Genomic DNA, 23,180 nt, shown 5'->3' with positions numbered 1-23,180 from the left:
AGGGCTAGTGTGGAAACTCGAGGCTTACTGTGGGCTTATCCAGACTTGCCCTTGTCTCACCTCATTACCGCCCCCCCCCACCTGATCTTTACTTCTGAATTGGAGCAAACACCAATTGGGTTTTCTCTGGATTTATGTTTGTTCCGATTTATGGCTAAGGAATGGGTTTTCTGGGGAGAAATGGCAGGCAGTGGCAAGACTGCTTGGACTCATGCCTAGAAACTGGGGGACAAGTGAAAAATCACTTGGACAAGTGCAAGTATGGATGAGCCCTGTGTCCTGTTCCCACTTCTTCACACAATGCTTAAATTGTGGTTTAGTGTGGTATCCAATGCAATCCTTCTGCCTTTGTAATTTTTCTAATGCTATTACTCCAAAATGTATTTTTCCTAGTTAAAACATGTTGACTATGCCTTATAGGAGAACTCTGCTGATTTTAGGATATTTACTCCTAGTCACTGTTGATCCTAAAAAAAGATGCGCTGGATAATTCAGTGCTTTTTGTGCATAGATCCAGATGTCATGTAGGTGAAATCTCAAATGTATTATACTCTGTAGTACTCTTAGCATCAAACAATGTTTTTGCAAGGAAACTGGATTGAGTTACAGGAATGTTGCACTTTGAAGTGCTGCAGAATGATAAATGAACGCATAATATTTTTAAACACAGTTCCTCTAGAGACAAACCTTTTATCAACAATTTTTGGAGGCATCTGTAAACTGAATGATTTTTTTGTTTTGTTAACGGCAAGTTAGACTGTGCGATGAAGAACAAAACAATGCAGTGCAGCATAGCTGTTGGATTACAGACACTCTTGAGCTTCCATAGCCAATTATTATGGCCCAATGTTGTGCGAAAGTGTGTCTGCATGTGTACGTCTGTATATTTAAAATACATTTATTTATTTGGAAAGGTTGAGGAGCCTGCTAGGAGTTCATCCATTGACATATACCATGGCAGTCCAGTTTTATCATTGTTCATGAAGTTACTGGTTATATACAGGAAAACCCTATTTTGCATGGAGGTTACGTTCCGGGTCATCATGTGTGTTGGCAGTGCACTCCCATTATACTCCGTAACGCCCCCTTTTCCTGCCACTTCTGGGTTCACATGCACCGAGAACACATTCAAAGCAGGAGTTGCCTGTACTGATGGGTCATAAAGGCCCACCCACTTTGTGCACAAAACCCATGTCACTCTGTCCACTTTGGGCATGAAAAACTGTCGCTCTACAGTGTGATTGGCGTAGGACTGGCTGCAGTGCATAGCATTTGTAGTTTTTGGACTGCTCAGCTGGCAGCCATTGTTGCTGCTGCTGATATTCATTGGTAATGCTTTTCTTTCTATTGCTTTGTTTAGAGGCAGTTGATGAATAGTAAGAACCAAAGTGTTGCACACTACACAGAGCAATACAATAAAATGATTTTAACAGTGCAATACTAGGCTTGTCCTGTAGGATTTGTTCCCCAACAAGTGTATGTAGGCTTGCAACCTACCGGTATATAAAACATGGGTTGAACCAGCATGTACATTCCTTGATGATGAAGCGGGTTCCATTGGCTTGCGCATTGTGGTTCACGTGTGAGTTCTTACTCATTTTTTCATGGTGGTTAATTTATTTATTCATATTCTTCCAGAAACAAATTCAACTATTAAATCAGTTTTCCTCTGACTTTCCACCTGATGGGACCACAAGGTGTCTTCCAGGAATACCATGGCATCCCAAAATGATCAACATTAAAATCATAGCAGCAGACTAAGAAAACAGTTTAAATTGCTTTGCAATTATAAAGTCACAGCAGAGGAAACAATGTCATAAAATTATCTCCTAGATGTCTGTTGAGGAGCCATGACCTATGATAAATTATCATCATCAACATCTTATTATTGGCAAACTGTGGACTGATCCTGCAGACTTCATGTGGACAACTTTTTATAACCATGGTGCCACTACCAAAAAACAGCTCCTCTTTACTGGAAGCAAATGTTAGAAGAGGACTCCAAGTATCTTAATGTCTGAGAACTTGTATGGCATTAGGCACTCTTTAAAATGATGTGCACTGTGCAGGGAAATGGTATCAAAATATAGGAACCTTGTTGTTAGTGTGAGGGAGAACAGAGTATACCTGTAATATTTATACTTCCTGGAATGAGATTGAGAAATTGTCGTTTTTACATGTGACTGAAAGTTGGTAAAAACAATGGCAAGAACACAACAGGAACTTTTAAAATAAAACCCTGCACAATTTGTTGGTTTGACTTCTGTTAAGTAGCAGTAACTTCCTGAATGTGGGATTAGGAAACCAAAACATGTGATATTGCAATGAGAATGCTTTATGATACTTTTATGGTGGAAAGCTTATTGGAGAGAAAAGTCATGCAACCAGAGTCTAAAGAATTCGCTATTGGTAGGCTTATCAGCTTACAAACTATTTCCAAATGAGTTGGCCTGCAGCACTTCTGATGGTCTGTGCCTGACAAAGGAACCAAGGGTTCTACTGGTGAGGTGGCTACCTTATTGTCCCTTGGCTTGGCATTTGTAACATGTTTTGCATGTGGCGTAGCAAAACTCACTGGATTCCAAACTGTAGAATTTGTTGGTATGCAGTGTCCATTGCAAAGATGAGCAGTGATATGAGATAATGAAGTTTTATCCAAGTGAAGCATATTTTAATAGTCCCTTTTTGTTTCCCTGTCACCCAGAGGTCTGCTCAAAATGCAAAGTGAGAACCTGGAACCGGTAAATTACTACGTTGGAATTGACGTTGGCACAGCGAGCGTCCGTGCGGCTTTGGTAGACCAGTTTGGGATGGTGGTGGCTTACGCAGAGCAGCCAATTCAAATTTGGGCACCACAACCAGACCACTATGAGCAATCCTCTGATGACATCTGGGCTGCGTGTTGTACAGTCACAAAGGTACAAACATGAATGCTCACTGTGAATCTTATGCTACACACTGTGAGGTAGCTTTTCTAATGAGGTGAGGCAGACTCTACTGCCTTTGTCACATCAAACCATTTTCACTCACACAAGAGATACAAGATTCTAGGAGGGCTGATATAACTAGTGACATTTGCTGGCTAATCTCTGCCTACCTCTAATTTTGGGGAAATTGGGGCTTCCTGTTGCAGATTTGACTACATAATGGCCGTGTTATTAAGTTCAAAGATTAACAGCCCCTTCTGATATACAGTGGTACCTCTGGTTACGTACTTAATTCGTTCTGGAGGTCCGTTCTTAACCTGAAACTGTTCTTAACCTGAAGCATCATTTTAGCTAATGGGACCTCCTGCTGCCGCTACACCGCCAGAGCACGATTTCTGTTCTTATCCTGAAGCAAAGTTCTTAACCTGAAGCGTTATTTCTGGGTTAGTGGAGTCTGTAACCTGAAGCATCTGTAACCTGAAGCGTATGTAACCCAAGGTACCACTGTATACACCTTTATACTAACCTGAACTACATCTCTCTGATTTCTCTGTCTGCTACCTTTCTATATATACCTCAATTGCTAGCACACACAAAAAAAACCTTTGTATTCCTTCTAGTACATCTGGCCAGATTCTTTTGATAAATGGTACTGAAGATGCCCTGTTTCAGTTAATCCCTCTCTTTATTTTTTGTGTGGGGTGGGGGGAGGTATACTGATAGTGGCTCTTGGAAAAACTGCAGGAAGAGTTTTTAGGTTTAACATTCAGGATTGGAAGAAGTGTTGTGGTTTTTTGGGTGGGAGAAAATTATAACTTTGAGGCAGAAGTTTTTCGCTTATGGTAGAAACCAGAAAGAAAACATCAATTACCTGTTTTTGAAAAAACAAACTCCAAAAAGTGAATGAGCTTAATCAGATGTACACTACTCTGTTTTTTGCTTCAGGTATTCTGTCTCTTCCTTTCTATAAACAGCCTTGAAAATGAATCCATATGAGCTGCTAGCCTACAAAGTTTTGGCTAGTAGCTTACAGTTTCATGTTGACTGCAGGGGAAAGGAAGACTCCAATTCTGTAGCCAGCCTAGAAATACAGGCTACTAGCCTCTTAACACGTTCATAAAACATACATTTAAAAAATATCATTCTAGCCAGTGGAATGGCCAAGGAGGGGCAGAGTGATCTATTGCTTTTCTGCCTGCATACTTGAACATGGAGTAAGATGTTTTCCTTCCTCTGAAGCTAGCACAAAAACCAATTGGGCAGTTGGAGGGAGGAATAGAGAGACCCCTCCTTCTCTACTAGCTCACTCACGTGCCATTTGGACTTCCTGGTTGCCCAAGGCCATCTGGACAGTTTTTCAATATAAGGCTGTTTTGCAAGGGACATATTGGATAGCAAAAGGTATTGTGTCCTAACACAAATCATATGGAGGAAAATGTCTGTGTGCGAAATCAAGAGGAAATTAACAGCATACCACACTGTGGGTGGGACAAAGATTTTTAACGTGTATTATGTGTATGTATGTGATGGGGAACAATTATACCCCACTGAAACAAAGGAGATGATATCTCAGGATAGTGACAAAAGGTGGATTTAAATTTTTTTTTTTAGCAGACCAGCACATTTGGGGCTGTTATTGTTGTTAAAGGCCTTCCTCAAGGGTCAGAATGAAAAACAGCCTGAAGATATCTCCAGTTATCTTAACATTTTAGGTTGTTTTTAATTCTGGCCCCTGAGAAAGGCCTTTAACACCAACAGGCCGAAATGCGCTGGGCTGTTGTTGTTTTAAATCAAATCCTAATTTTGTCAGCGTCTTGAGATAACTTCACCTTTGTTTTTGGGGATCATTTTGTATGTTTACTGTTTTTTGCATTTTGGGGAGAAGAATTATAAGCTTTTTCTCAGTTGATCTGTTGGGAGTACTTAGTTTTTTTGTGTTGCCAAAACAGTACAAAAGAAACTAAATATAGGTTTTAAAACAATACAAAATGAACGCCTAAGGTAGAGAGACCTTTTCATTCAGCTTGAAAAGCTTTCCTTCACCATCAGAGACTCTGGGTAGTGTCACAAATATAGTAGAAGATGTCTGTGATGGATACCAGGTGCTAGTCTTGTAGCATCTACTTATTGGGTAGAAAGAAATGGAGCTTGCTCAGAATGGAACTGCAGGTGAAGCCAACATCTCGGTTAGCAAGCACCCTTCCCTCTACAGCAGAGATTTGTACTGAAGTATGGTATGGGTGGGTAGGCTTGCCATAAGTCAGGAAAAGTGCTGACATGTCCTGGTTTGGGGGCTTCCTAAAAAAGCTCAACAACTTTGTTGGTGTCAGGAATTTTACCTTTTGAAATATGGAAACCCCAGGTAAGGGGAATGTAAAACAGCAGGCTGTTGCTCCATCTCCTGAATTTCTTTAGTTAATTCTTTGCATCTCTTTGTGGGTATTATGACCTCATTTGGCAGCCAGCATTGTCAGGGTGGTCTTGGGGTGGGGAAGGGGGACCTTCATTCCTCTACAAAAAAAAGTCCAGGGTTCGGGCTGCTTGACGTTCTTAGGTTGGCTCTTCAAATATGCATGAGATGCCTGGTAATTCGTAGTTGGACAGTTCACCGTTCACTTGTTATTGATCAGGATTTTCAAATATTAATGAGCCATTCTCTGCAGTGAGTGCCCTAAAGGAGATGGAGGAAGATGGGGTGTGTGTGCCTGGTGCAGTTGCTATGAGGATAATGAAACAGAATGCATTTCTTCACTTACTCTTATTCACTCTATTGAACGTTTATCGACATTAATTCCAGCAGGCTTTTAAAATGAATTCTGATTTTCATAGTTAGTTCTATTTTTGTTTCATTGTATTGAGTCTCCTGCACACCACTTAGGGATGGCTGTAATTAAGCGATATTAAAATTGTTTAAATAATAGGTGCGCTGAAAACAAATAACAAAGTATACTAAGAACCCCATGCCCATCAAGAGCACTTGAACCTCCAGGTAGTACTGACTGCATATTACAGCGACCTGTTTATATATAAAACAAACATTGGCCAAGTTTGGGGCGGCAGGAGAAGAGTTATTTGCCACAGTGGTGTTACAGATACCTCATAGTCTGCATCTGTCCCCAGTGCCAAATACCTATTCACCAAGCTAAGAAAAGTTGAGTTGTATTAGCTATGTCTATGCATTTGTACATGCCATGTGTTTATCGATTGAATTTGGTGTGAGTCACTTTGAGGGTCACCGAAAGATAAGTGGATTAAAAAAGAAGAAGTAATAAAGCAGGAGCATCTATGACCTTAGTTTGCCAAAGTACCCTCATTGCCATCCTCTTAATAGAGGGCAATGAGTTGCCTTGCTGTTTTTTTCTTCCTCTTCTTAGACCTCATTCACACCCTAAAATATATTCATTACTGCTCAATACAACATAAAGCCAAAGGACAAGTTGTTGAAAGATGGTACTAAACTGAAAACAATGGGACTTACATCTCAGTAGACATTACAGCATTTGAAGTAATTATTTGAAACATCCGCCTTAAATTGTAACTATTTATAATAACATTTTCAAGTTGTATGTACACACACACACACACACACACACACACACATATCGTACCTGCCCAGAGAATGTTTTGTTAATGGGTGGTATAAAAATGCTGCAATTAAATAGAATGGGTAAAATGTTTAGCACTTTTAGGATGCTCAGTACAATAAGCCCATCACACACACATAAATGAAAAAGGGGTAAATGTATGTGGGGGGGGGGGAGACTTTGGCTATTCCACCTGCCATAGAACCCAGTGTGTTTTGACTATAAACAGTTTTGACGTTAAGTGTGATCCCCAGAACATAACACACACATAATTTGTGGCCCTACTGGGTTTCCTTTTGCAGTTGCGAAGCTAAGAATCCATAATAACGACTATTCCTCATATGTTTATGGCTGAGATGGGGTTTTGAATTTGGAGACTACTTGATTCACAGATCTTAACTAGTTTTCCAGCATGTACAGGGATTTAGAAAACCATGTGTGATCCTAAAGAAGGAGAAAACCAGCCCCTGCAGCTTTGGGGGCCTGTCACATAAGCAGTCTTAACTCTGTGTGGAAGAGCATGCAGATGTGTGCCCTCCCTGTGCTTTTGAACATGCTCTCCAGGGATGATGGTAATGTGAAAGAGCAATTGGATTTACACTCCCCCTCCCACACACATATTTTGTATTTAAGTAACCTTTCAGGAACCTAAACTCTTTCAGCAATGACCCTATTTTAGATATTCATGTTTGTGTGTGTTTTTTTTTTGCCTGTATGCAATTCTGAAAATATATAACTGACTTGTGTTTCACAGAAAGTTGTCCATGGGATAGATGTTTCTCAGATTCGGGGATTGGGCTTTGATGCTACCTGTTCCCTTGTTGTTTTGGACACTCATTTCAAGCCCTTGGCTGTCAACTCTGAAGGTAAGACTTTCCAATAGAACACTGAGATTTCCAGAATTAAAGTGAAATACGAGGTTAATCTATTTAACAACAATTCAGCAGGTAGATATGAAATTAAAATAGGAAAGACTTGTACCACAAGTTCTCCGTGATATCTCCTGCATGGTTTTATTTGAAATGCTTGTGTCCAAGACCATAGTCATTGCTTTATCAAGCAAGAATTAAATCAGAGTTGCTGAAAGATTTTGCTTAAAGTTACATATTAGCTGAATTTGGAGAAGTCAAGTGAAACACCTCTAGGAACAGAAAGGGAGGGATGGGAAACTTGTGACCTTCCAGTGTTTTTTGACTACAGCCTTCTTTGCCTGTGTTGGCTGAGGCTGATGGGAGTTGCAGTCCAATAGCACGCAGAGGGCCACAGGCTTCCCATCTCTGCTATAGGATTAGAGGACTATGGTCCCAGGGCTGTGGTCTAAAGGCCAGGGGCACATGCAGCAACCATTGTACTGAAAAAGAGCAGGTCTGGGTCTCATCAGAGTCTGGATGGGAGACCACCTAGGAGACTTCCCCAGGCATGTTGGCCTTGAGGAAAGTCAGGATATAAATTCATTAAATAATTTTGGGGCAAGGTGGGTTATCCATATCTAAATTGGAAATAACTCTAAGATTGGTCTTGTTTTATAAGGAAAACACAACAGAAACATCATTCTGTGGATGGACCATCGTGCAGCTGACCAAGTAGCACGCATCAACGGGACACGGCACAGCGTCTTGTGCTTTGTTGGTGGCGCAATGTCCGCTGAGATGCAGCCACCTAAGTTGCTGTGGATGAAAGAAGTGAGTATGTCTAAAAAGGCAACAGAATTTTGGTTATGTGCCAATAAGCTTTTGTTCTCCTAAACTCAAACCTACATTCAATTGTAATGAAGCATGGTGTGTGTGTGTTTAAAAAAAACCTTTGGAGTCTTCTCATTAAGTCAAGAGAGAGTTCTAACTATTGACAAAAACAAAGGTTTAGATGGTGAGTCCTTGGGAGAAGTCTTCTGAGGCTTTCTGTTTTTACGCCAGCTATCCCTGTTCGTTTTTGTGCAAGCCTTTGTTCTCAGCTGGAGAGCCTGGCATCTTGTGTATTTGGCTTTAGGAATGTGAGATCAAGCCTGTATGATTTGCTAACTAAAGAAAATGTTACATCCAAGCACAAATGTGGCCGTAGGGCATAGTGTTGTTAATGTTCACCAGCTTTTTGTAGCCTAGTATGTTGGAGAGCGGTGCGACCATAGCCCAATCCAGCTGTGCGGGTGTGTTTATCCACTTCAGAGTTTGCAACTAGGATTCCTAGCAATTGATTCTATTGGTGCTTTGCTGACTGAAGGGGTGTGTAGCAGGAAAGAGCTCTTGTGGGAAATCTGCTTCCATACCTTTTTCCTAGTGCAGCTGCCATCTTTTCTCTCTTATTTGCTGTGACCTGAACATGCAATGTCTCTACATATAGTAATATAGATGGAAGAGCAAGAAGCTGTCACACTGTAGTTTGTCACCCTGGCTGTGGATAACAAAGGTGAACCAGTTGACTCCAGAACTCTTCTTCCATTGCACATTCTTAAGGGTACCAAAGTGTTTCTAGAGATTGTCATGAACTGATAGGGCATTCTCATTTTAGGCTTCACCCCAACTCAGGAAGAGCATCCTCCATATAAGGGACACAAAATAATGTAGGATTTCATAGTCGTTTCAGAAGACTGAGTTGTTCCCTTGGGCTTTAATTGGTTGTTAATTGTTGGGTCTGACATGGTTATTGCTGTATCTGTCTTGTTAATTGTATGTTACATTTAATAGTTTTATTAAGTCATTGCTTTCCAAGGTGAAAAGTATTTTAAATAAATGTGGGATGAGGGAGAGAAGGAGAACAGTGACTATATGAAGTTTGGGTGACTGTTAAAACACTATGGCTTGAATTCATCCAGTTAAAATTATTTAGTCAATAGGACAAACATAAGAAAATGTTTCTTCACATAACATTTGCAGGATTCAGCACCTTCAGTTGTGATGAACTGGAGGTCTGTCAGTGACCCTTGGTGTGATAGATTAGAATGGAACTTTCAGCTTCAAAGTGTCTAGTTACCAAATGCTGGGGACAATAGAGGAAAGTTGTCTCTACAGTGGTACCTCGGTTTTTGAACGTAATCCGTTCTGGAAGACCATTCAAGTTCCAAAACATTCGAAAACTGAGACGCAAAGGGTGGCCTGTGAATTCAATAGAGAAAATTGAAGAAGAAAAAACTCAACAGAAGCCATTCGACTTCTGAGGCGTGTTCGGAAACAGAAGCATTTACCGTACTGGGTTTTCGGCGTTCGAAAACCGAAACATTCGACTTTCGAGACGTTCAACAACTGAGGTACCACTGTATATCATCCCCTAATTGTGATTGCCTCAGGTGCATCTTTACTTCTCTGTGCGGGTAAAATTAAACACTAGATTAGACAGACCTTTGGTTGACTTGTGAGAGCAATTCATTGCATGCAGCAACTGTATTTGTGGGTAGGTGAGCTAGAAGTAGGCAGCAGTTGTTTGATTCAGAACATGGGTGCTTCTCAGCAAACAGATGGACCTCTTAGTGTTCTCTCATTTTAAGAAAAGTTGGAGGTTCTCTGGAAAGCAGGTTCTACAGCTATTTGGTTTGAGTTTGGATGGAGGCAAGAAGATTGAGTGAAGGAACCCTTGAGGTATATATCTTCACCTTCAGTGAAGCTGAGAGTGCATGATTGCAAATAATTGGCAGGGACGATCTTGTGTGTGTCTTTAGTTTATAAAAATAATATCCTACTTTCCCTCTCCTAAAACCTGAAGAATCCCTGTTAATCTTAGGGAGCTCCACCAGTGTTGTATTTCCTGTGACTTTCATCATACCTCCAAAATTGCCACCTGAGCTGTCTTGCTTCATATGCATAAAATAGCCGTGGAGCAGACAGAAGGCGCTGTCTTCATAGTCTAATTCTTATGCCCTCTCTTTAGTTTAAGTTTTATGTGTCTGAGGTTGATATATAGCTTCTTAATACCAACTGTCAGATGAAAGGGAAAAATGTGTGCCACTTGAATTTTTTATAACCTCCACCAGTCTGTCTTGTACATTTGGTCTCAATGATGCTTTCTGTCTCTTAATGAAGGCCAAATGTAAATTGCCCCCTGTCAGCGTACAACAGCTGGAGTCTCTTTTCCTGACTCTCATCGTAGAGTAACAAGGTGGAGGCTAGAGAAGGTCAAGGAAGTTAACTGGCAGAAGCTGATAGTGACAGATTCAAGTTAATAGGGGTTAATTAGCATTGCTTGTGGACCTTGTCATGAAATATGAATATTCACTTAAACTCCCATTCCATACGTCAGTGGTCTTCTAATTATTTATAATAGTTTTAGGAAAAGGTTGGGTTTCATACTCAGTCTTTTAAATGGGAGTCAGAAATATCAACAAATGGAGGTTGCCAACAAAAATGTTTAGTCTAGTAGCCCCAAGCAGACAAATGTGGCCACGTAGGGAAATAAGTGCGTGTGAAAATGTAAGATCTTTGTGGCTTTCCAGGATTGATGTTGTGGATGTGGAGTAGTTAATGGGAAGTTCTGTGACAATAGTCTGCCTCCCAGTGCTCGGCGAATAGCATTTGTCACTTCTGGCTATCAGTGCAGAACAACCTATATCTAGAAAAATGGGTGGGCTAGTGTACACAGTAGTTTCTTCTCCCCTAATACCGTATTTTTCTCTGTATAAGACGCCCCCATGTATAAGATAACATCTATTTTTTTGAACCCCAAATTAAGAAATCCAGCCAGAAGCCGAATCCAAATCCCTCTGCATTCACCATCCATGTATAAGATGATCCCCAATTTTTGACTAATTTTTTAAAGCAAAAAAGTCTTATACACAGAATACTACGGTAGTTTAAAATAGGTCTACAATTTGACATGTGTGTTTGCATGGCTGGTTATGATACTTCTGTATTCTATGGATTAGCTTGAGCTCTAATGAAGATTTTTATTGAACATTTTTATATTGTCCTTTTGGTATGTAAAGTGTCTTGGATGCTTATTTTTGGAACAGCACCATGTGGTAGGTTGAGACCACCCAAAGTAGGGCCCTTGGTGGTTGGTAAGAGTTCTCCAAGGAAGAGGCAAGGGTTAAATAAGCAGAGAGAGTGGAAGGCCACTGTGTTTACAGAGTATCCAAACCTTGAAGGGTCATGATTTTGGTTTCATTTTAAAAAATTGCTTGGAAACAGTGGAAGTTGATTAGATGTTGATTAGGGTGCATATACTAGTATTGTTTATTGCTTCTGTATTTGCCATGAAAGGTAGATTTTCACCACTATTTTGAGTAGATCCATATGAATGGAGATACTTGTTTCTTTTTTTTATTATTATTATTATTATTATTAATTAACTTTATTACGTAAATTCAGAAAAAACAATCAATAAAATATGCATTCGATAGAAATACACATCCTTTCAACCTAAAAAAACAAAAAAAGGAAATAAAAGTTTACAAAGCAAGTTTGGTTATGTCTTACAAAAAAAAAAACCTTCACAAAACATCTGTATATAACAAACAAATATAGTAATACATTCCAACTTCGAAAAAAAAAATATATCCTTTACATTATTTTCTATTACCCTTTAGCAGTACATATCCTTATCATATTTCTTCAATCTATTTTAATCTCTTCTTATTTGCTACCTCTTTCTTCAAGGCTTCCACTTGTCCTGATCCTGGTATTTATTCCACCACTCCTTTTACCACTCTGAAATCTTATACTCCTAATTCTATTTCGTTCTTCTATCCTTTCTTTCTTCTATTATTTCTTTGTTCAAAATACAGAATACCTAGAAATGGAGCCAACATTTCACCGTGGGGCATTGCTTTTTAAGATATTCTCCAAACTTTCCCCAGTCTTTTTGGAAATTTTGATCACTGCATCCTCTAATTTTATCCGTTAGTTTGGCCAGATCAATATAGTTAAATAATTTTTCTTGCCATTCTTTGATTTCTGGTATTTTCTCCTTTTTCCAATATTGGGCTATTAAAGTTCTGGCCGCAGCAGTAGCGTAGTGAAATAATTTTTCATCTTGTTTTTTTATTTCTCCATCTACAATTCCCAACAAAAGCAATTCCGGGTTCTTTTTTATATTATATTTCACCATTTTCTTAATTTCTTCTAGTACCTGGGTCCAGAATTTTTGAATCCTCTCGCAATGCCACCACATGTGTGAAAAGGTCCCCTCTTCCTTGTGACATCTCCAACAAGAGTTGCTCTTAGCTTTATACATTCTATGTATTTTACTTGGTGTCATATACCACCTGTAGAACATCTTGATCATATTTTCCCTGATCCCCTCTGCCGCCGTAAATTTCCATACCTTTTCCCACAATCTCTCCCATTTTTCGAATTCTATTGTTTTCCCCAAGTCCTTCGCCCATTTGATCATAGTTTCTTTGACCATCTCGTCTTTTACCTCCCACTCCAATAAGATGTTATACATGCTAGATATTACTTTGGTTCTATTATGTAAGAGATGCTTTTCTAGTAGAGAAGATTCATTCAGAAACCCTTTTTGTATCCTATCTTGGTTGAATTTACTGTTTATTTGATGATATTGAATCCACCCTGTTAAGAAATGTTTGATATCGTTATAATCTTTTAGTTTTAATTTGCCATCTTTTTCTTCTATCAAATCTTTGTATTTACCCCAATTTCCGTTTGAATTTCTTTTTTGACTGTAATTATTTCAATCGGGGAGACCCATTTAGGAGTCTTAGGTTCCAATAATCTCTTGTGTTTTTCCCAAATTTTTAATAAAGATTTTTTAATAATGTGATTATTAAACCCCTTGTGTGCTTTGATTTTGTCCTCTACCAGATATGCATGCCAGGCAAATTTATTTTCAAATCCCTCTAGATCAAGCAGCTCGTGATTTTCTAATACAATCCATTCCTTTAACCACATAAAACCTGCCGCTTCATGATAAAGTTCTAGGTCCGGCAAAGCCAAGCCACCTCTACTTTTAATGTCAATCAAAAGTTTATATTTGATTCTTGGGGGTTTGTGGTTCCAAATAAATCTTATCAGGTCCTTCTTCCATTGCTTAAAAATGTTAGTACATGTTCCTAGAATTGGAATCATTTGGAACAGGAATAACATTTTGGGGAGGATGTTCATTTTGATGGCTGCGATTTTACCAAGAAGGGATAAATTTAGTCTATTCCAAACTTCAAGATCTTTCTTAATGTCCTTCCATACTCTAACGTAATTGTCCTTAAATAGGTTATTGGTGTTATTTGTAATCCATATTCCCAGATACTTAGTTTTGTCTACCACTCTTAATCCTACCTCATTTTGCAATCTCCGCACTTCTTCTTTGGACATATTCTTGGTCATGATGTTAGTTTTGCTCATATTTAGACTAAGTCCTGCTAATTTACCATATTCCTCCACTCTTGCTATACTTTGCTTAATACTCTCCACTGGGTCCTCTACCATGATAATAACATCGTCCGCAAATGCTTTGATTTTATGGACGTCTCTTCCGTTTTTAATACCTTTAATTCCTTCATCATTCCGTATATTTTCCAGCAAGAACTCCAGACACAGTATGAAGAGTAAGGGAGATAGGGGACAACCCTGCCTGGTGCCTCTTTGTATCTTTATTTCTCCTGTTATTGCATTGTTTATTATAAGTTTGGCTCTTTGGGTTTTGTATATTGCCTCGACTGCATTTAAGATTTTTTGGCCAAATCCTAATAAGCCTACTGCCCCTTTGAGGAATGGCCATGATACTCTGTCAAATGCTTTCTCAGCATCTAGTAATAGAAATGCAGCCTTTTTCTCTTTCCTAACACTCAGAAATTCCAAAACACCAATTACATTCCTCACATTACTGTGCATTTGTCTATTTGGCAAGAAGCCCGTCTGATCTTTATTCATCTTACCCCCCAATATTTTCTTTAGCCGGTTTGCCATGATTCCAGTGAACAATTTATAATCGTTGTTTAAAAGAGAAATTGGTCTAAAATTTTTAACCTGTTTATTATCTGCTCCTGGTTTAGGGATCACTGAAATAAGTGCTTCTTCCCATGATTTAGGGATCACCCCTTTATCACAAATTCCGTTCATGACCATCCTCAAAGGCTCATTCAAAATTTTTTCAAACTTTTTGTAGAATAAGGCTGGTAGTCCATCCACACCTGGGGATTTACCTATCTTGGATTTTTTTATTGCTTCTTTTAATTCTAATGATGTGATTGGTTCATTTATGTTCTGTCTCTCCTTTTCATCAATTCCCCATAAATTTGTCTTCTTTATATACTTCTCTATCTCTGCCTGGTCAGATTTCTCTTTTTTGTATAAATCTGTGTAAAACTCTGCAAATAGATTTGTTATTTTTTTCGGATCTGTAATCGATTCTCCTTGGTCAATTATTTCCTCTATTAATCTTTCTTTTTCTTTTTTCTTTAGTTGCCATGCCAGGTATTTGCCAGTTTTGTTTGAAAATTCAAAACTCCTTTGTTTAAGATATCTTATTTTATTTTCTATCTCCTTGTCTAATATAGTAGCGACCTGAGTCTGCAATAATTTGATATTCCTTTCTATCTCCTCTTTATTCCCCTTCCTGGCTTTCATTAATTCTAATTCGTTCTGTCTTATTTCCTTTAGTAACTCATCCAGTTTTTTATTTTTTTGTCTTCTTTTCCAAACGCTTTGACTTATAAAGAAGCCCCTGATTACCGATTTCCCCGCGTCCCAGACCATATTTATATCAACTCCTTTATTGTAATTCATTTCAAAGTAGTCCGCTAAGACCTTTTCAGCCTTTCTGATTATAGTCTCATCATTCAACAGAAGCTCATCTAATCTCCATCTCCTTACTCCTTCTGCTCTTCCTGATAGTTCCATGTATACTGGATTATGGTCGGAGAGGGTTCTGGGTAATATCTCTACCTTTTCACATCTCATTAATAGGTCTTTAGAGACCCAGATTGCGTCAATTCTACTTTCTGAATCATTTGGGTGGGAGAGGTAGGTAAATTGTCTTTGTGTGGGATGTCTACATCTCCACGCATCTTGTAGATCCAAGTTATCTATCATTCCGAAAAAAGTCTTCGGTAGTTTTCCTTGTTTTAAACATTTATCTTCTTTCCGTTTATCTATTTGTGGTGATACAACCCCATTCAAATCTCCCAATAATATAATCTTTTGATCCATGTAATCCAATAATATATTTTCGACCTTTTTATAAAATTCTGCTCTATTTTCATTGGGGGCATAGATTCCTATTACTATGACTTTTTCCTGCTTCTCTTGAAGTTTAACCACCATGATCCTACCTTCATTATCTTTAGTTATTTGTTCTGGCCTTAACCTTGGGTTAATATATATCACTACTCCTCTCTTTTTTTGTGTGTCAGATGAAATAAATTCCTCCCCTAATTTCCTATTTACTAGTAACTGGCGGTGGGCTTTTTTGATATGAGTTTCTTGTAAACAAATTACATCTAACTTTTTCTTCTTTAACAGATGTTCTACCCGGTTTCTTTTTACCTTGTTGTTTAACCCATTTACATTCCAAGTAATCACTTTTATGTTCATGTCTATTAATCAAAAGTTTATTGAAGTATAAATTCTAAATCAACTCCTTGGAGTTCAAGATGTGTTGCTAAGGGTTATCCAATTTAGAAAAAAAAAAACCAACAAAAAGAAACAAAGAGAAAAAGAACAAAAACAAAACAAAAGAAAAGAACAAAAACAGATTTATCACATATATATCTCTTGCATATGGTGTGAGTAACACACAAATTAAAATTTAGCAGGTTAAAATTCCTATCTCTCTGCGGTACCAGTACTCTGTCTATTTATTATGACAGCAGCTTATTTATTCTAGCTGGTCCTCTTCCCCCTCTAGCTCTTCTTCGTCTTCGTTATCTCCTTCCCGCCTTTTGTTCCCTTCTATTTTCCCCTCTCCCATTGATTTTTCAAGTTTCCTCCAAAACCTTTCTGCTTCCAGTTCCGTGGTTACTTTCACCCTTGTCTGATTATACATAAATGACAACCCTTCCGGGAACTCCCATTTAAAGTAAATATTATTCCTCATCAGCACATCAGTCAGAGCTTTATATTTCGATCTCTTCTTCAGCAATCTTGGAGGGACCTCTCGTTTGATGACAATCTCTTTACCTTCGATCTTGAATTTTTGAAATTTTTTCTTTTGCATTATCTTATCCCTCAGGATCCTCGAGTTCAGAAAAAGTAGACAGTCCCCGGGCCATCTGCTAGCTCGCGTATATCTTGGTTTCAATCTGAAGGCCCTGTCAACACATATAGACACATCTTCCTCTTTCAACTGCATCCATTCTGCTAATCCTTTAATAAGAATGTCTTCCACATTTTCATCCTGAGTTTCTTTAAGTCCTCTCATTCTCAAGATCAATTCATTTTGCCTGAGTTCCTGCATCGCCATCGCATCCCAAGTCGATTCCTGTATGTCCTTTAATCTTTGTAATTCTTCCAGTACTTTTTCTTGGCTCCTCCTGTTTTCTTTACAATCGTCCGAAATTGTCTTCATCTTTTCTTCCTGTTTGTTTACTTTAATTGTTAGGCTTTGGGTTTTCTTCTCCATCTCTTGATCTTTCTTTTGTAATTCTTCATATTGTTTATTTAAGTCCACTATTGCTTGGGAATTTTGTTCAATCTTTTTCAAATTTTGTTCAATTTTGTTTTCCATTTTGTCCAACTTTACATTTATGGAGTCCATTTTTTCCCCTAATTCTGCTCTCAATCCTAAAATCAACTCCTTAATCTCACCATTATCTACCTCCATATTTGACGGACGTCTTTGAGTGGTTGCAGGGGTGCTGGCATTATAATTTTTTGATTTTTTACTGTCCTTTTCCATTTTCCTTCTTTCCTTATTTGTTCTTATTTCTTAGTTCTTCTCTTAGGATATTTGTTTGTTCTTCTCCTGGGACCTCTGTATTTATTTATATGTTTCTATTTATATCTTTACAGTCCTTTTATAGTCCCTCAATAAGCTATTTTGTAATCTTTTGTAGTCCTGTTTTAATCTTTGTGATCTTGTTTTCCCCTTTTAAATTTTGATTATTTAATATTTATTCCTTTAGTGAATTTTTTGTTTTGTCCCAGTTTATTTGGTTATTTTATTTAATTTATTTCCTCTTGTAGAGATGGCTCAAGATTATTCAATGGGAGAGGTTTTAGGTGTGTACTTAAAATCTCATCCTCCCTTTAGTATCCCGTCTTTCAAATTGTGTATATTCAAGGCTGGTTATCCGCTATTCACTAGAGGTGTCAGTAACCGATCCCAACCACTAGATGTCCTCAGTGCGCTCTGTCTGTCTCTTCAGATCGTTCTTCCTGCCTCCGCTTGAGCTGAGTTCTTTGTCTTCTTTTCCTGTATCTCTTCCTGTATCTTTTTCACCACTTCCGGGAGGGATTGGGTCAGCGTTTCTCTATCAGCGTTTTCCCCCCTCCGCCATATTTCGACCTTCCCCTTTTTTCTCTTTGTCCTTTCGCTCGCTGTAATTGCTTTATTCACTCCCAACCCAGTTTCTTCCGCTCCGTCAGGGACCTCCACAACCGCGTTGCCCCCTCCGCAAGGCACCCCGCACAGCTATTTCTCGCCTCGTCCTTTCCCCGTCTTTACAGGTACGTCCAGACTCGGCTTGACTAGGGGGTGGGTGGAGGGCTCTCGGTTCAAGGTCTCCCGCGCTAGTTCTCTCCTCGGTTTTTTGCCTGTATCGATCTTATATACAGTGGTAAAAAACGCTCCAGGAGTCCGACAAGTCTCTTTAAAAGTAAAATAAAAGTTCCGATTACCCTTGTCTTATCCCAGGTTGAGTTCGGAGCTACAAGGGTTCGCTGTGGTTTAGACTGTTAAACCCACAGGACTTGGTTGTTATTATCGGAACGTTCTTGTTATTAAAACGATATCGACGTTAGGTACAATTTTTTTGCTCCGCTCCGGGTTTCCTTCTTGCCTCTTGAAAACCCAGCCGCTACACTGCGCCTTTGTCTCAAGGCTTCCTCACAGAGGTCGGGATACGTGAATTGCACCGGGGTTCCCCAAACGCTTTTAATAAAGGGACTAATATTCTTCTTACCCCTCTTCACGGTGCTGCTCACTGCCCCTTGAGCTTCGGAATTTTCCTCCGCTAGCTTGTATACGATGCCTTGGAGTTTCTTTCCTCTGTGGGATAGGCTGCCTGAGTTACGACCCCGGCAAACCTAGACCTGGCTGCAGCAGCGACCAAACCGGAAGCCCCCTTTTTTTCCTGTCTTTTAGGGATCCTAATTATTCTATAGCAGGCATAGTCAAACTTGGCCCTCCAGATGTTTTGGGACTACAACTCCCATCACCCCTCATCACTGATCCTGTTAGCTAGGGATCATGGGAGTTGTAGTCCCAAAACATCTGGAGGGCAGAGTTTGCCTAGCCTGTTCTACAGTAACAATTCTAGGATTAAAGGATATGTTATGTTTTGATGCTTCAGAGCTGAGCTGATCAACCTGTTTGGTGATTTATAATAATGGAAATAAAAGAATGATGGGAAACTGAAATGGGGACAGGGAGGTGTTGTCCAGGGATACATAATAAATCCATTTATGAGCTAGGAATTTAATTTTATCTTCTGTTTGTGTACCTTGTTTTGCATCTGATTTGGGGTTGGTGCTGAACCATGTCAATGGGCTGCTACAAAATATTTGGTCTATCTCCTAAAAACAGTGGCTCCAGACCTACCTGATATGGTTTTGATATTGTCAAATGCAAATGTGAATTGAAAAATTATTGAATATCCAGTAGCAGAGTCTTGTTCTGCTTTTTTTCTTTCCAAGAACTAATGTACCAGCAGTATATGCCATTAGAACTTGGTGTCTTCCTGTGGATGAAATTAAAGTATGTTTTTGTTACACTAATAAGCATATTTCTATGTGAAGAAATTAAGTTGTAGCTTTGTTTCAAAACAACCCACCAGAATGTAGCATCTCATTGTAATAATTTATTACATAGCACAATGTTGAAAGTGACAACGCTGAAGGTAAGAGGAAGCAAAACAAGCACATGAAATAAACACTTAAGCCTACTTGAAGTAAAGAGTTTGTAAAGTACTTTCTGAGCAAATGGGAATCAGAGAGAGAATTGTGACTTTCTTGGGAAATGACCTACTCAGGTCACCTTTCAGAGAGCTTAAAAAATAAATCTTCTGAAGTCCATTTCTCTTCCTTCTTTGTGAGAGGAGAGCACTTTTGGACGAACCATATATTAAGAGCAAGATGTGTTTGGCAGGGCTGTGCAAAGAAGTTTACACAGTGTCTGTCTGCATGGTGTCTGGCTGTGATTTCCTCTCTAAGCCTCCAGTTTTCAAGGGGATAAAATATCACCCAGCTCACTATTGAAAACATTTCCTTTAAGAATTAAAAACATTTCTCTTAAGAACTGAGCAAGTAGAGTGTTTCTCTCTTTTTTTCTGCCTTCCCTTGTGGATTTTTGTTTCTTTTTTTTCTTTTAACTCTCCAGTGTCTAATCCCCTCTCCGCGCTGCAGAGCATTAAATGATATTCCCATTTGCTTCTGTGAGTACGTCCTTTTTGTCTTGTGACATTTGAAATGTGACAAAACTAATGCTCCCCCATGTTCATTTTCTGGTCTTTTTCTTCCATCATTTACAGACCCACCCAGCCCCCATACCTGTGTATATACCTAATAACACTTTAAAAAGGCATCTGCCAAGTGAGGCACGCAGTTCATCTATCTGTTGAAGTGGAATCTAGTTCATGGAAACTGGTGCCACAATCTAGTTACTACTCTTCAAGCTGCACAATGAGTCTTGATAGCTGCTTTCTATCCAGTGAGAAGCCTCTCAGCAGAGGTCCGATACACCTGTATGTCTAGATGTTTGCAATATTTTGTTTAGCCATCTTAAAGCATGGTTGCTTCCTTTCACCACCCCAGTTACTTCTTATGATTGAGCGTAGATTTATATGACTGCCCTTTTCCACTCTGCAGTGGTTTTCTTTGCAGCTGTCCTGTATTAAAATTGAAGACTCATATCCGGCACTTGAGTTGAAGTGTCCACCTCACTTCAGTGCCTGCTGTTGGCAGCACAAACACTCTGCCAGGGCTTGCTCAGCATCTTTCCACCCTGAGTTGCTGAGGAAAATCTGCTTACCTCATCCTTTGTTACTAGAAAAGCCATATAGGGTTGTATCAATTTTCTTGTGGTTGCTGTACAGCACCGTCGCAGGGGGAAAGGGAGTGTTGACATTGTCTGCTGAGTCAGTTCTTGGCCTAGGACAAGGTAGTTGTAAGAAGAGCTTCTGTGCTTCAAAATCTACAGGGAGAAGCCTTCAGATTGTAGGGTTTCCATTGGTTTCCATTAGTGATGCTGTGTTGTGATGCAGTGCCACCCTCTGACATCAGCGCTATAGCTCTGGTGCCTGAGGGATCCCATGCCTGCCCCCCGCCTCATGCCAAAAGCTTATTCCAACCACTTAAATCGTGAGATAAATAAGTGTGTCCCCATGTATTCTGAGTGCATTTTAGGAGTTTGTAATAGTTTTGTGTCCAGGCACATGACTCGGTCGTAATAGCATGCTTGTTACTAAAAGTTGGCAGTATTGTATTCAGTGTGCCATGCCATGAAACGGGCCATTCTGGCTGTAGAATGAAATGCATATACAGTACTGGTAAGTTCCTTGGTTGGAATGAGTTAGGTATAGATAACAACATTGAGAAATGCCTCCCTCCCGTATTCAGGAGAAATAATGTACCATTTTGGTCTGAACATAGGCAGCACCCCACTCCCCCCCCCAAAAAATCTGTCTTTTATAAAAACCTGAGTGTGACCTATAACTCATATAGGCAGAGAAGCTGTGATTTTAAAAAAATCACATTTCTAGGCTGTGGTCTGTAGTTGGGGACAGCTTATGCATGCACCAGGCCAGTTCAGTAAGTGGAAAAATCTTTGAACCTCCATCTCTTGAGCAGTTAGGTGATAACAAGTTATGTTTCAAATACATCTTAGCTCCCACACCTTACATTTCTTGGCAGTGAGGAACCAGATCAAGGAGAATGTGATATGATGACCTAACTGTAGTTTTCCACTTCTTCCATCTATGACTCAGATATGGAGAGGATTAAGATGACTCCTTTCACTCTAGGGAACAGGATGGGTGCATCGTATGATGCCTTTTGTTTTTATGATGAATTTTATATTATAGTAGATCACCCTAAGGTTTATTCTCCGGTTTTCCAAATCTGCACACATGCTTTCTACCGTTCCAGATTAGACCTCTCCTCTAATACTTTCCTTTAATTTTATTTGCACGCTTTTGCATGACGCAGCATCTTTCTTCATCCTTCCTGCCCTTCGCATTGCCTGTCTCTAGACAAATATGGAAGTAAACCAAGAGAGAAACCCAGCTGAACTCACCAGGGTTGGTTTTTTTTGCGGAGCTGTTTTTATCAATCACAGCTCAGCAATACCTTTATTGGGACCAATCAGAATGCCACAAAAGTGTGACAACCATTTGAGTTCTCTAGAATGCTTTAATCAGGCAAGATACTATAGGAGTGAGGAAGGCAAGGATGTGTGTGTGTGTGTGTGTGTGTGTGTATTCAGTATTCAGGCTAATGTTTGTATCCATGTGGTCAGCTTGTAGGCTCAGTTCCAAGATGGAGATTGCAGACTGCATAGGTCCCTTATAGGTGCTACAGAGATATCAAGTTATACACCAGAAAGAAACAATGGCTGCTCCCCATTTGTGAGCAATTAAATCTGGCTTGTAACCAGATCTTTCCTTTAAATGAAGCTTTTATACTCCTGGTGCAACAGAGAAGTAAAACAAAAAACCCAAACATGCCAGTCTTTCGTTTAGCAAAGCAAGTAATGGATTTTGGATGGCATACTTGATACCTTCCTGAAAACCAAATTTCATATTCAAAATATAATTTTAGTCAGGTATGAGTTTAATGTGTGTAACGTTTGACTAATATATGGGTAAGTGGTAAAGGACAGAAATAGCAGTGATCTATAGAATGGGGACATACAACAACTTTTGTAACAGATTGGGAAATGCTTCAAATGTGGTGACTTTCTATGCATCTGATTATTACTTCTGTGTGGCAGAAAAGTCTTAAGTATGTAGACCAATACATACTATTCTTTTGTCTGTGTGTTATGTGTTGTGAAGCCACAATCTGGTTTTGGTATGTGTGCAATTTATATTTTATATGCTGTAGCCTAGCTAGAATTGTTTGCTGTGTCAGATATTTGAAATGGCCCTTGTGATTCTTAGGATTCTTGATACAGTGCCATGTTCTAGCTTATACTTGCAGAATATGTGCGTAAAATGCACTTGGATCTGGCCACATTTTCCTGTAACCTTCTGTGGCTTAGAATGTCGGACCATGACTGGGGAGGCATGGGTTCAAATCACCACTTGGTCATGAAGTCCACTGGGCAATCGCCACCTTGCATCCCACTGGGTCAGTCACCACCTCACAGCCAACTCCTTTCATAGATTCTCCCTTGCAGATTCTCTTCCTACTCCAAAGAAGAAAGCAAGTAAAATATCAAAGGTCTTGACTTGTACAAAGGAAGGTGCCATGCTGAGTCAGGCTATTGGGCTGTTCATCTTAGTATTGTCTACTACGACGACTGGCAGTGACTCTCCAGGGTTTCAAATTGGAGCCTTATCCAGCCCTACCTGGAGATGCCAGGAATTGAAACTGGTACGGTACCTCCTGCATGCACAACAGGTGCTCTG

At 39.4% G+C, this 23,180-nt stretch overlaps 1 protein-coding gene across 5 annotated transcripts in view; it reads left to right on the top strand.

Annotated features, from left to right (window-relative positions):
• The window catches only part of FGGY (FGGY carbohydrate kinase domain containing), a 150,743-nt gene that overhangs the window by 6,437 nt on the left and 121,126 nt on the right, over positions 1-23,180 (top strand). For 4 of the 5 annotated variants that reach the window (XM_033151980.1, XM_033151983.1, XM_033151979.1 and 1 more), the window contains exons 2-4: positions 2,705-2,918; positions 7,266-7,377; positions 8,042-8,193. In XM_033151980.1, the coding sequence (XP_033007871.1) occupies positions 2,718-2,918; positions 7,266-7,377; positions 8,042-8,193 (465 nt within the window). In that variant the 5' untranslated portion in view covers positions 2,705-2,717. The remainder of the gene's footprint in view (positions 1-2,704; positions 2,919-7,265; positions 7,378-8,041; positions 8,194-23,180) is intronic. The other variant, XM_033151984.1, reaches the window with a different exon arrangement.

The sequence above is a fragment of the Lacerta agilis genome, chromosome 6 (assembly GCF_009819535.1).
Source record: "Lacerta agilis isolate rLacAgi1 chromosome 6, rLacAgi1.pri, whole genome shotgun sequence".
NCBI classification, from domain to species: Eukaryota; Metazoa; Chordata; class Lepidosauria; order Squamata; family Lacertidae; genus Lacerta; species Lacerta agilis.
The sequence above is the reverse complement of the archived record's forward strand: the minus strand, read 5'-3'. Positions and strand labels throughout refer to the sequence as shown.